At 46.6% G+C, this 13,314-nt stretch overlaps 2 protein-coding genes across 2 annotated transcripts in view; one reads left to right on the forward strand and one right to left on the reverse strand.

The window, feature by feature from the left end:
• LOC144768570 (structure-specific endonuclease subunit slx1-like) overlaps positions 1–13,314 on the reverse strand; it is a 497,482-nt gene that overhangs the window by 189,607 nt on the left and 294,561 nt on the right. The window lies entirely within an intron of this gene.
• LOC144768572 (claudin-4-like) lies at positions 892–6,855 on the forward strand. The gene is made up of 2 exons (XM_078652349.1): positions 892–1,030; positions 6,052–6,855. The coding sequence occupies exon 2, from the start codon at positions 6,076–6,078 to the stop codon at positions 6,706–6,708; it is 633 nt and encodes a 210-aa protein (XP_078508475.1). The 5' UTR covers positions 892–1,030; positions 6,052–6,075; the 3' UTR covers positions 6,709–6,855.

The raw sequence follows: 13,314 nt of genomic DNA on the forward strand, positions 1-13,314 counted from the left end.
TTATAAAGCCCAGCGCCACAATGGGGGCGTTCCCACGCAGGATGGGCGTTCCGGCGCCTGTGCGCCTCGCAAAAGTGCCTGCATGAAATCTACAAGATTTCACGCAGGCACTTCCGCGATGCTGCTACGTCAATTCCTTACGCCTGCTTGAAGCAGGCGTAAGGAGTGACGCAGCATGTTAAGTATTGGGCGGCCCTGAGCATTGCTGGAGTTGCGTCGCGCTTGCGACGCGACTCCAGCGATGAGCCGCCCTTACGTCACGAGATGCGTCACGCATCTGCCTACCCTTGCGCCGCATTGTAAATGCGGCACATCTGCCGAGACGCATGGGTAGTTTTGCGTGACGCATTTGTTCTGGCGCATCTCTGCTGATATGCATAGGTGCGCCATAACTCGTAAATATGCCCCCGAGGGTGCACCGGCTAGAGAACAGTCGAGGACTGAGCAAAACAAAGGCTCACATCAAAGAGAAAGAGCACAGAAACCTAATTAACAAAGAGCACACCGACACACGAAGAAGAAAGGTAAGACAGTTGAAAGGATGTGTTTTTTCCTGGTGATACAGTTCATATTTGTGGCTCGCTCGAGAGTAACTGTCTCCTCTGCGCATCTGCCCCACCCTTCGTCAGATGAGAAACCATCGCCGGGAGCCTGGCTGACTCATGTCCCCACATGCCCACTCTTTGGTTTCGTGATGTCAGTGGACTCTTCCCGCTGGATTTAAGGCCCCCAGGTTTATTCCACGCCCCAGAGCAGCGCCTTTCCTCCACCTGGACGGATCTTTGTGTGGGTTTCCCTGCCTCTTCGAAAACACATTCCTGTCAGGACAGAGAGGGTTTTCAGCAAGTCCTCTAGCGGGACAGAAGCGGCCATCCTCTGACTCCAGAGGCCTGTAAACTCAGCGTCCAACACAAGAGGAGGTTTCACTCATAGTCCAACATCATCACCTGTCTGAACAGACTCGTCCACTGATTTAAGAGGACCCTCGACTAGCCTTCCGAAGACACCTTACACACTCTCCTGAAGAAAGGTAAGTAAAATAAACTCCGTAGCGGTTCCCCATGGGCACCTTAACACCAAACACAATGGTGGAGACACTGTGGTTGGGACTACGCCCTGCGCACAGGGACCCTTAGCAGTCCAATCTGGCGTTGTCATCTGCCAGGTATGAGAGGAGGGATGGGCTTTTTCAAATTTGTGAGGACACTGGACTGAACTTTCAATGACATGTACCTACTTTTCGCAGGGAAACTCCTTATTTCGGGGCATATACCTTTTTTGAGGACACCAAACACTGCTCTGATGTTGTATATATTTGAGTATCAATAGGTACAGAAGAGCACGCAGATAATAAACAACACGCACAACGCCTACTGCAGATGTGACCAGTATTTGTATGTCACTGTGGCTACCTTCCACTAGAAAACAACTCACAACATTCAACAGAAACACCAGACAAAACTTTACTTACAAACAAAACAGCACAAACTTGACACATATTTGGGAGTCAGACCACACACTACCTTAGAGCAGCAGACAGCGCACATATACCAAGCAGCCCACACGTGTTGGAGAGGTCAAACATCAGACCACCAAATATTGCTGTGATGCTGTACTAACTGCAGATTGTACTCTACACAAGTGGCAATTAACTATCACAATAACGATTAAAAGCCACTGACCTTTAGGAGATAAAAAAGCTTTTGGGATCAAGCACATTTTTTTATGGTACATTTTTGAGGGCATGCATCTGCTTCCTGGAGAGTAACATAACTTTTTGAAATCGAAGACTTGTTTTTTTTAAGAAACACCTATTTGTTCTAAAGGCTAATAATACATTTTGTCCTAACATATCTTTTCAGAGCAATCGCATACTTTTTGAGGAAACACATTTTTTTAAGGAAACAACTACTTTTTTAGAGCATTTACTCATTTATTGAGAATTAACTCGTGAAGTAGAACTGTATTTTACAGTTAAACACTTGTATTAAAGCTGTGTTTGCCTTCGATGCAGAACATATATTGTAATTATTTTACACTCTTTCTTGTTTGCTGTAAGTTTCTACATTTAAATGAAAAACATTTCAGGGCAAGCACCCACGTTCCATTTAAACACCTACCTCATGAGGTCAAATAACTGCCCTTTGAAATCGAAAAGTCAAGTTTTGAGGCAAATTGACCACGTTTTCTGGACCAAAATCACTTTTTTAGAAGGCACTGTTAAACTATCTGGGACAAACACGTGCTTTCTAGGTAAATACCTTCTTATGAGAGCAAAAAGCCTACAGAGCACACAGCCGAGTCTTGTGGCAAAATAGCTGTTGTGCAGAAAATAAACACTTGTTATTTGAGGGCCACTTAATTTTGAAGAAAACACTTTCCTTCTGAGGGTCATCATCTATTTCTGTTAGCCATTTTGAGAGGTTTTAATTTCACTGTCTGGGGTCAACAAAAATAGCCTATGTCCTTTACTGTATGCAGTGATGCAGTTTGGAGGATGTTAGTGATGTTCTTTATTCTGTGCAGTAATGCAGTGAGATATAAGGAAGAAATGTCTGTGGATGCTGTCTATTCTGTGCAGTGGTGCAGTCAGTTAGATGGATTTAAGGGAGAGGTGTGGCGCCGCGGCCAGGGTGACTGACGCTGGAATCTGGGGATCAGGGTTCGATCCCCGGCTCCGGCGGCAGGTTAGCCCAGCACCATGTGACTCTGGGCAATAGCTCGCTTAATCTTCCCGACGGTCCCCAGCGCCTAGAGACCCTTACGGGTGATTGTGCGCTTTACAAATGTGGATTATTATTATTATTAAATGGGAAACATCCTTTACAACGCAACTTTTACCACGCAGTGCTTTTACATCGCAACTTTTACAACGCAAACCATTACAATGCATTGCGCTGGGGGGCGCTCTAGGATAGGGAATAGATTTAATTTACTATCCAACACCTTCCCTACTATCCACGGGGACTGGAGTTGGAATAGTAAATTAAACTATTCACTATCCAGCATCCCAAAGCGCTATGCGTTGTAATGGTATGCGTTGTAAACGTTGCGATGTAAAAGCATGCGTGGTAAAAGCATGCGTTGTAATGTCATACATCCGATTTAAATGCGTGAAGATGTTTTACAGCCTGTGCAGTTATGGAGAGAGATAGGGTTGGGAAGCCTGCATTGTTTTTTTATTCCATGCACTAGTTGCAAATAATTATCTGGTATGTTCTTATGCCATGCAGTGGTGCAGTGAGATAGCAGGAGAGATACCTGGGTGTGTTCTTTGTCTGTGTAGATATAATGTTAATGTTAAAGTTTATAGAGCGCTCAAATCACCCTGGGGCATCACGGCGCTGTCAGAGCATCAGTCAGAAAGTAATACATGTCTATTGATGTTCTTAGCTCTGTGCAGTGGTGTACAAGGCCCGACATGTCTGAAAGGTCTTTACTCTGTGCAGTGATGCTTTGGATGAAACATAAATGTATGGAAGCGTTCTATAAAATGTGCAGTGAACTCGAACAATGGAAATGCGGGGAGATGTTCCACAGTCTATGAAATAGTGCCGCAAGAAAAAATGATTGTAATACTTAAAACTGTCTTTATGCCTTGGAGTTTTAAAGAGATGCAGAAGAACTGAAATGCTCGGATGCATTGTTTAGGCTGTGAAGTGATGTGGTGACACATTTGGCTAGTACTTCTTGGTTACTTTCTTTATCATATACAGTGATGCAGTGAGATAGGACAGACAGATCTAGGGATTTCTCCAATCCGTGCAGTGATGCAGTGAGATAGGACAGACAGATCTATGGCCTTTCTTATTCTGTGCGGTGATGCAGTGATACATGACAGACAAGTCTGGGATTTTTATTGCATGCAGTGAGGTAGGATAGACAGCTCAATGGCCTTTCTTATTCTGTGCAGTGATGCAGTGAGATGAGACAGACACGTCTGGGATTTTTATTGCATGCAGTGAGGTAGGATAGACAGCTCAATGGCCTTTCTTATTCTGTGCAGTGATGCAGTGAGATGAGACAGACACGTCTGGGATCTTTATTGCATGCAGTGAGGTAGGATAGACAGCTCAATGGCCTTTCTTATTCTGTGCTGTGATGCAGTGAGATGAGACAGACGCGTCTGGGATCTTTATTGCATGCAGTGAGGTAGGATAGACAGCTCAATGGCCTGTCTTATTCTGTGCTGTGATGCAGTGAGATGAGACGGACGCGTCTGGGATCTTTATTGCATGCAGTGAGGTAGGATAGACAGCTCAATGGCCTGTCTTATTCTGTGCTGTGATGCAGTGAGATGAGACTGACGCGTCTGGGATCTTTATTGCATGCAGTGAGGTAGGATAGACAGCTCAATGGCCTTTCTTAGTCTGTGCTGTGATGCAGTGAGATGAGACAGACGCGTCTGGGATCTTTATTGCATGCAGTGAGGTAGGATAGACAGCTCAATGGCCTTTCTTAGTCTGTGCTGTGATGCAGTGAGATGAGACAGACGCATCTGGGATCTTTATTGCATGCAGTGAGGTAGGATAGACAGCTCAATGGCCTTTCCTATTCTGTGCTGTGATGCAGTGAGATGAGACAGACGCGTCTGGGATCTTTATTGCATGCAGTGAGGTAGGATAGACAGCTCAATGGCCTTTCTTATTCTGTGCTGTGATGCAGTGAGATGAGACAGACGTGTCTGGGATGTTTATTGCATGCAGTGAGGTAGGATAGACAGCTCAATGGCCTTTCTTATTCTGTGCTGTGATGCAGTGAGATGAGACAGACGCGTCTGGGATCTTTATTGCATGCAGTGATGCAGAGAGATAGGGTAAGTGGCAAGTTTGTCTCTTCATCATCCCGTGCAGTGACACACTGATGCAGCACAGCCAAGCCTGTGCTCTTCTCTATTCTGTGCGGTGATGCCCTGAGACAGGATAGACTAGTCTGGCATCTTCTTTATCCCTTGTATTGTCGCAGTGCAGTTGGACAGGCCAGAGTATGTGCTATCAGTCTGTGCAGTAATGCAGTGTAATGGAAGGGTAGCGAAACATGGCCTTGTTCTTTGTTCCATGATGTGGCGGCGTGAAACAAAAGGGCTTTAAATAACTGTGAGTTTTCTACATTCTGCGATGAGATAAAAGAATAGAAATGTTCCTGTGAGCTTTTTTCCATTCAGTGGTACACCTGGAGAGAATGATATAACTAGCTGTGGTGTCCCCTCTTCCTGCAAGTAGCATGATTGGCCCGAGACATGCTGGCTCATCCATGGTTTCTGTGTCTGTTTCAAACTTGGGGATCGAAGATGGCCACCCTCAGGGGTCCCTGCATCTATAGGACTCATGCTTGAGAGGGGTTGGCTGTTTCAACCCTGGAGACCCTTGCTGTTTGTTAGCATGTTTGGGATTCTCTCTCTGTGAATCATACATTGAAAGAACATATTAGTTTGCCCCTGTTCTGTAGGCTCCTTAGAAGGGTCGTGAAGGAAGGACCCTTGATTTACTGCTTCTATATACGTCATGTATATACTGGCTGGGTGGTAGTCTGCTTTAGGTAGAAAGCAGGGGCGGAGAGCCCTGGATTCCATGTATCGATTTGTTGGCACGCATCCGACTGACAGGATGGCTTTTCTCCTGATTCCCTATAAGTTGCAGGTTCCAGAGTCCTTTGTGTCTATGTTGTTCATGCCTAGGAGTTACAAACTGGTTGTGCCCTGAATCTATTAAGCCTGCATTGTGGCATGCGTGGGAGGGACAGAGTGGCTGTACATCTTTTCCAGGATGTATGTGAATTAGCAAGTGGTCCAGCTCTAAACTTAAATAAACATAGCCACAAACCTAAACAATCCAAAAACTAACACTAAAAACCGTAATGATAAATACCTTCAACCCTAACCGCAACATTAATCCTAAATAACTTTAATCCCAGTGCTAACCTAAAACTTAATATACTTCCCACTAAGTGGCACTAACCCAAATCATTCCCACTTCTAACCCCAAACTAAATTCAATCCTAATACAGAATTACTCCAACCCTAACCTTTTGGTGTTTCTTTGTGTTATACAGGTCAGTCTCCACCACACAGCTGTCATGGGATCTGGAGGGATCCAAATTGTGGGCGTGGCCCTTGCCATCTTTGGCCTAATCGGTGCTATAGTTTGCTGCGCTTTGCCCCGCTGGAAGGAAACCTCCTTCACTGGCAACAGCATCATCACGGCGCAGACCCAGTGGCAGGGCATCTGGATGGACTGTGCGGCGCAGAGTACTGGCCAGATGCAATGCAAGACCTACGACTCTATGCTGCAACTCCCAAAAGACCTTCAGGCAGCACGTGCCCTCACCGTCATCAGCATTGTCATCTCTGTCTTTGGCATTATGGTGGCCCTAGTGGGTGCTGAATTTACAACCTGTGTGGAGAACGAGGACACCAAACCCAAGATTGCCCTCACTGCTGGTATCTTCATCGCTATTGCAGGCTTGCTACTCATCGTGCCTGTCAGTTGGTCGGCCCACAACACCATCCGCAACTTCTATGACCCCAACAATCCAATAAAGATGGAGCTCGGGACCTGTGTCTACATTGGTTGGGCCTCCTCTGTGCTGCTGCTCATCGCTGGTGGCCTGCTCTGCTTCTGCCGTCCTCGGACTGAGGGCTCTGGATACTCCGCACAGTACTATGCTAAGAATGCTCCCACTGCTCCTGCCAACAAGAACTATGTGTAGGTGGGCAGCGAAGCAGCTGGGATCCAGATCCCGCCAGAGACAGCTAAACTCTCCTTTTTCTAGCAAAAAACACAATTACACATGTATATATATATAGTTGTTTTTTGTTTCTGGGCTCAGAGCTTTTGATAGGTGTAAATAAATCCCTAGCCGAACTTGCTCTGGTTCAAGTCTCATACAATAGGAGTGTTGCTTCTTTCTGAGGGGCTGCCTTAAATTGCAAAGGATGACTTTAACACACATAGTGCTCTTTACTCAGAGATGGACCATCTCCATTCAGCTTGGAGGGTTGAGGCTCTACTGACAGGCATAGCAAACATTGAGGGGTGTGGTAGTTGCCATCTCTGCAGCAGAGCAGGAAATTACCTTGACTCAATCATAGTGCACAGGGCTGCCAAGTGAAGTGGGGACGATGAGACTCCATACAGATATATAGGACACTTCGGGAACTACAGAATCAGAAGGATCTCACGAAAGTGTCGGAAGGGCCCCTCTCCCACAAAAGCACAAGATATGAGAGTCCTCATTGACATGTATAGGGAACTACTCAGACCTTGCATAACACACACACTTAGTGGCTGAGCCCCAACCTTTGGCTATATCCAATTTGCTCTCTATAGGACATCTATGTAAGAGACAGCAGCGAGTAGACACCTCTGACTCTGAATGCTTGTAGGCCCACTTCCTGCCCCTGGGCCGCAACAGGTCATTTAGCGCAGATGTAGTGGTGTTGCTGCACCTGCACACTAAGGTCCCCATTCCTTTCTTTTTATTGCTGTTATATTTCACTAAGATCAGCTCTCGTGGTCTACAAGCGATCTTGAAAGTGCCACTGAGAGGGTACATGGCATCATGATGGCACCCCCAGGCCTGACAATATATCTCCAGATTTTTTTTCACTGTGTGTTTTTCCTCTGTTGTTATTAATTGTATTGTTATCTGCATTGTTCTAAAATGGATCTGTGTTCTATTAAATTTCTACCCTGAGCACCTTGTACTCAATAAACCATTTTACTCTCCATTGTGGCTATAATCTTCTTTTGATACTTCATAGAAGTGCACTACAAATGAGAACAGGTACGCGGGGCTCGGCCAGGTTCAATGCATTTTTCAAGTTGACCAGTGGTAGAGTACTGTTTGAGCCATGTGGTTTACAGGGGCACTTTCTTCTTGGAAACATTGATCCATTTGTTTTCTATGTGAAGATTTCTTCCCCTTCTTCTACTGGTCTTACTTTAGTATTGATCTCTGGCATCCTACATTTTGGGGTTCACCTTAGGTGGCTTCTCTCTGTTGCCCCAGTCTTGGTCTAAACCCTCTGCCGTTTTAAGGCGGTTCAGCAGCTGCTCCTGCCAGCCTCTGGATTAGAGCCAAATTTATACCATGTGCATGAAGTCATTAGAGACCTCAACTTATCCTGTTCCACCTGTTGGTTATTCATCAGGTTCTTTTTTCTTCTCTATTAGATAACTTGTTTCTTCTCTATTAGATAACTACATTTACAAAAAGAAGGAATATCAGAGCATCAACATGGAAAGAAAAAACAACGGGGTGAAGCTCTCCAATGTGGTAGGAGATACTTTGAGGTGTTTGGGTAAATGCTGACACGTGGCTATGATGGATCTCAACTGAGCAATTTCGTATTCATCCTTCTTTATAGCTGACTCAGGAATCACCCCACCCTGATGGCATTTCAAGTTGGCTCCCCTCTGATTGGATGTTTGTCTCTGGGAATGTCATGGTCTGTGCTTGGCTTCCCAACTCCGGAAATGTACCATATTTGAGTGTTAGCCGTCTGGGAAGGCAGTCGTCGCCTCATAAAAAACCCAATAAACTGATTATTTATGAATATACAGGGGGTGGACACTAGTTGTAGAGATGGAGGAGACTTGTGTCCTTTTATTGCAGAGGCAAATAACGACATATGGAGAAGTGTGGCTCAATGGTTAGAGCGGCAGACCCTAATGCAGAGGTCTAGCCCGGGACCAGGGTTCAATTCCCCGCCTGATAATTCTCGCCTCGGTGCCTATTCCAATCATAGAGTCCCACTCTGCAACTCTGGGCAATAGCTTGCTTAATCTCCACAACGGCCCCCACAACGCTAAGGATGCCTGGCCTCCACCTTGGGGGTGCCCAGGAGTGGACACCTCACAGGGAAAGCCAGGATGGGTTCCACAGCGGTATTCGTACAAGCGCCTTGAGACCCTTGCGGGTGAGTAGTGCGCTATACAAGTATCAATTTACATTTACATTGCATGTTATAGGACTATGTAGACTTTGTTCTATTTCAGGGAGATTGTGCGGAGGTGGGACGAGCTGCCTTGTGACCACATGGGTGGGTTATGTTATCAAGATCAGATAGATATGGAGCCACGCTGCGGAGTTTCAGATGATATTGGGTGTTTTCCTCTATATCACAGAGGTTTCAATTCGTGGAGAGGGAGGCACTTATGAAATTAGGTAGCATTGTCTCTCTCCGAGACCTGCCTCCCCTCTAACCCCAACTCCACTACCATCTAATCTCGAAAACATGGTCCCCTTTGGCATCTGATATTCAACCCATTCCCAGTCTGAGCTTCAGTCCTTCTTCCAATCTCTGAGATGTACCCCTTAATACTGACCCGTGTTTCATTTGTATGGGTGGTGGGCACTGGCACAGATTTTTTGGGCCCAGGGCTTATTTCTTGTCATCAGCGTTTGACCCAGAGTAAGAGAACAAACCCCAGAAAAAAAAGTGAAAACGAGGAATAGAAAGATAGGAAAACAGTGTCAGAGAGAGAAAGCAGTGATGGAAACCGACCTGGAAGTGTGAGATGAAGTGACAGGAAGTGTAGAGTGTTGAAATAAAGAGGCATGAGGTGGAATCAAGACTAGGCAGCCTCCAATTCGCCACCCTGGGCATACAACAGTCCCAGAAGCAGGCCCCTGGGATACATTCTGAGGTCCTGAACTCTATTTTTGTCTATCACATTAAGCAATGCAGTCATCCCTCCCTTAATTGAGCCTTGCATGGCACCCACTAACTGAGACTCACCAACTCCCAAATTTCTGGAACTCACTCCCCCAATCTCTGTGACTCAGCCCTTCACAAAGTTCTAATACTCATCATTACGCATTTACTCATAGACCCAACCTCTTGAACATAAGGGATTTACATTCCTCATTAACCTCTCAGACCAAGCCCCTACAGCCTCTCTCCGACTTCACTCCGAGGCCCACACCTCGCTCTCGGCATCCCTTCCCGGTAATGTTTGCGGCGAAGACCCTCTCCCACGTTTCAGCTCAAGACCGCAGCAGTAAACAGTTTTCAGGCACGAGATACAGCGAGCTTTCATTGTGTGACCCACAAGCCCTGAGGGCCCCACCCTGATCTTTCAGCAGAAACGGGGGAAGGAATGTGGCACCACCTGCGAGCCGCACGACCGTGGGCCGGGCGAGGAGGGGCTTCCAGGCAGGCCCCTTGACAGGCCGCGGCAGGCCCGCTGGGGAATGCTGATCCGTTTGGGCCCACAGGAGACGGCTTCTTTGGTATGTGTACGTGCAGGGGCGCAATTGAGGTAGAAATACGAAAACAACAGCCCGAGGCAGCTGTTGGAGCCGCTTATTATGGGATTGAGCAATTGCGTGGCCTAGCCAGGCAGCAGTGGCAGCAGATTACGGCTTTCCAGACCGCGGGGCGCACCTTAATAACAAGGTCTCCGCCCAGTGCAGGGGCTCCGGCGGCGGGAGGAGAGCTGTGAGGTGTCTGCCCGCAGTCTGCAGCCGAAGGAGACCGCAAAGCTTAGAAACTCTTCGGCATTGCTAGAGCTTTCCTTTCGTGAGTTTTCTCCGGCGACACCTGTGTTTGTTAAGGCTGGCCCTTGAGCATGTTTGTTAACGGCACAGGTATTGCCACGCTCATGGTTGAAACTAGAAATGCGTAGCTGAGTGTTTAGATGAAACTAAGCAGTTTTAGGCAACCCAGCTCCCTGCGCTGGCCCGTGTTGCCCCTTCCACACATCACCTTCCAAATTGTCAGAGACCGGGCATCATCACAGGGTCACGTCATCACTCCACACCCTATGACCAACAGCCCAGTCACTCCAGACATCCAATTCACGACTATGAAGTGACGACTTCCTGCTGCTGGTTGATGGTCCTGAACCACAACTCCCTCTCTAAAAGGCTCTGCCTCACTCCAGGGACCCCCTGCCCGTTTGGTTCCTGGACCTTGCATCTCAACTCCTCAGACGGGGTGGCAGCACTTCAATTAATCCTATCAAATGAGACATCCTCACTGCTGGCTGTACAACCATCAAGACTAGAAGCTCATACAAGGCAACTCTGGTCTCAATGTGCTTGTAACTGGTTCGCCTCGATTACCTCCTGCCACATTATGACCATTGCCTCCCTCTGACTGTCCCCTGTCTCTCCCAGGCACAATCTAGTCAACCACACCTTATACGGAGCATTGCATAAGGCCAAATTACCTCCACATGTCACCTGACACTCGTCTCATTTCCCTGACATGCTCTGGAGCCCTTTACACAGTCCTATTGTCATCTAAACACACCCAGTAGGGTTAGGTCTGTGAAACACCATGGGGGATATGTACAATAGAAGTGGCGGAGTGAGGCGTTAGCTGGCATGGTTTAACGCCTCACTCCACCACCTCTGAAACGCAAGGCTGCACCATATTTACAATAATATGGTGCAGTTTTGCGTTTCTCCCTGTGATGGCGCAATACTTAGTGTAGCGCCAACGCAGGTACCCCTGCACCATAGTGCAAGGGTGTCTGCGTGCAGGGGAAGAGTGTTTATGTGTAAGAAGGTGTCCCTTCCTGCACATAAATAATCCTGAAAAATGCAATTTTGTAGTCACAAAATAGCATTTTTAAAAAAGATTGTGTATGTAGAGGAAGGGGTACCTTCCTGTACATAAACAATCTATGGCATTTTGCTTTTTCCATGTGTGCTACACAAGGCTGCACACATGTAAAAAGCAACAACAAGGAGAAATAATGCATTTCTCCTCGTTTCGCCAACGTAAGACAAGGTTTTCCCCGGTCTTAATTTTGGCACTGCCACCTATGTATGCTGCCCTTGTACATAGGGGCAGCGTCAATATCAGTGGGTTTTGTGGTCGAACGCCCACTGCAACACCTTCTGCCCACCCCTTTCAAGCTAACCAAAGCGTGAAAGGGGGCCTTATTTACAAGACATTAAGTGGCTTAACACTGCCTTGTAAATAAGGCAAGGTCCCTATTTCTACCACAATGTCGATAAAAGTGACGCTGTAGTGGTGATAGGGGCTTGTACATATGCCCCGTGTCCCTTAACACTCACACTCACCCTGACTTCTGGATATAATCAGAATAGTTATGTCTGAGATGCCTGACAAACACGTCTTGTCCTCAGCATTAACCCTGTGCCAGAGGCAGCATACACTTTTGGGCCTCTAAGCTACATACACACACACACAAACTCCCCCGCCCCTCCAGACAAAATACTTGGCACAGCACACACCCCTGGCAACAACACATGTGCACACAACCCTGGCAACAACACATGCGCACACAACCCTGGCAACAACACATGCGCACACACCCCTGGCAACAACACATGCTCTCTGCCTGGGACACAAATCCGATCCAGAGGAGACATAGCCAATGGTGTAAGGATTTTTGTTACTCCTCTCTAGCCTTTTCTTGTAATTTGGTGTCATCTAGTAATAGGGCAATAAAGCTGCTTTTTACCTCCACTTGTGGAAGTGCTGGCCCTGCACATGGCCATGTACATGTGACACCTTTACAAGACATGCATCTAGACTCACTGATAGTTTTATGTCACAATATCGTGTATAGAAATATCTTCTTGTAAAACAACAAAAGAGTGTCGTGAGAGAAGTGTGTAAGCACTAGACACAGAGAAGAAATCTCCCTGAAGAAGTCACAGTCGAAATCAGCGTTTTTTTTTTAGGAAGCCCTCACTCACCACCCTGGGTGGTGACATGCTTCATCATCGGGCCCACCAGGAGAAGCCGAATGCCTCCCTGGTGTTTCCACTGTGACTTCTTCAGGGAGATTTCTTCTCTGTGTCTAGTGCTTACACACTTCTCTCACGACACTCTTTTGTTGTTTTACAAGATTTAACCGGGGGACCAAGAGTGCCCTTTTCCCTCTCTCTCAATTTGTTATTACTAGAAATATTTTCTGACACGTAAATCATTTTCTAAATAATGTATGCGAAAATGTCCTCCCGTTGGATTTATGTTTTGTATTGTTAAGTTAATTGGGACAGTATTTTTGGAAAATATATTTTGAACACAATATGTACGTCAGGCGATATCCTAACACTGGCATTCTGGTACCACGCCCTTCTAGCCACACATCAAACCCCCCTCCCTGAATACATATCCCACCTTCCTAAGACATGCCCAGTCTGCATCCTATTAGACTGCCATACACATTGTAACTCTTTGTAACAGGCACCTTGTCATAGAGAAACATGACCTGACGTGTGCCTAGTACACTTGTTTGTATCCTTGCCACACGCGCTGCTCATCCTGGTCTTCAAGTAGAGGGGGTTATTTGTATAAAAATAGCAAGACTTTCAATTCTCTTAGTA

Source organism: Lissotriton helveticus, chromosome 7, assembly GCF_964261635.1.
Source record: "Lissotriton helveticus chromosome 7, aLisHel1.1, whole genome shotgun sequence".
NCBI classification, from domain to species: Eukaryota; Metazoa; Chordata; class Amphibia; order Caudata; family Salamandridae; genus Lissotriton; species Lissotriton helveticus.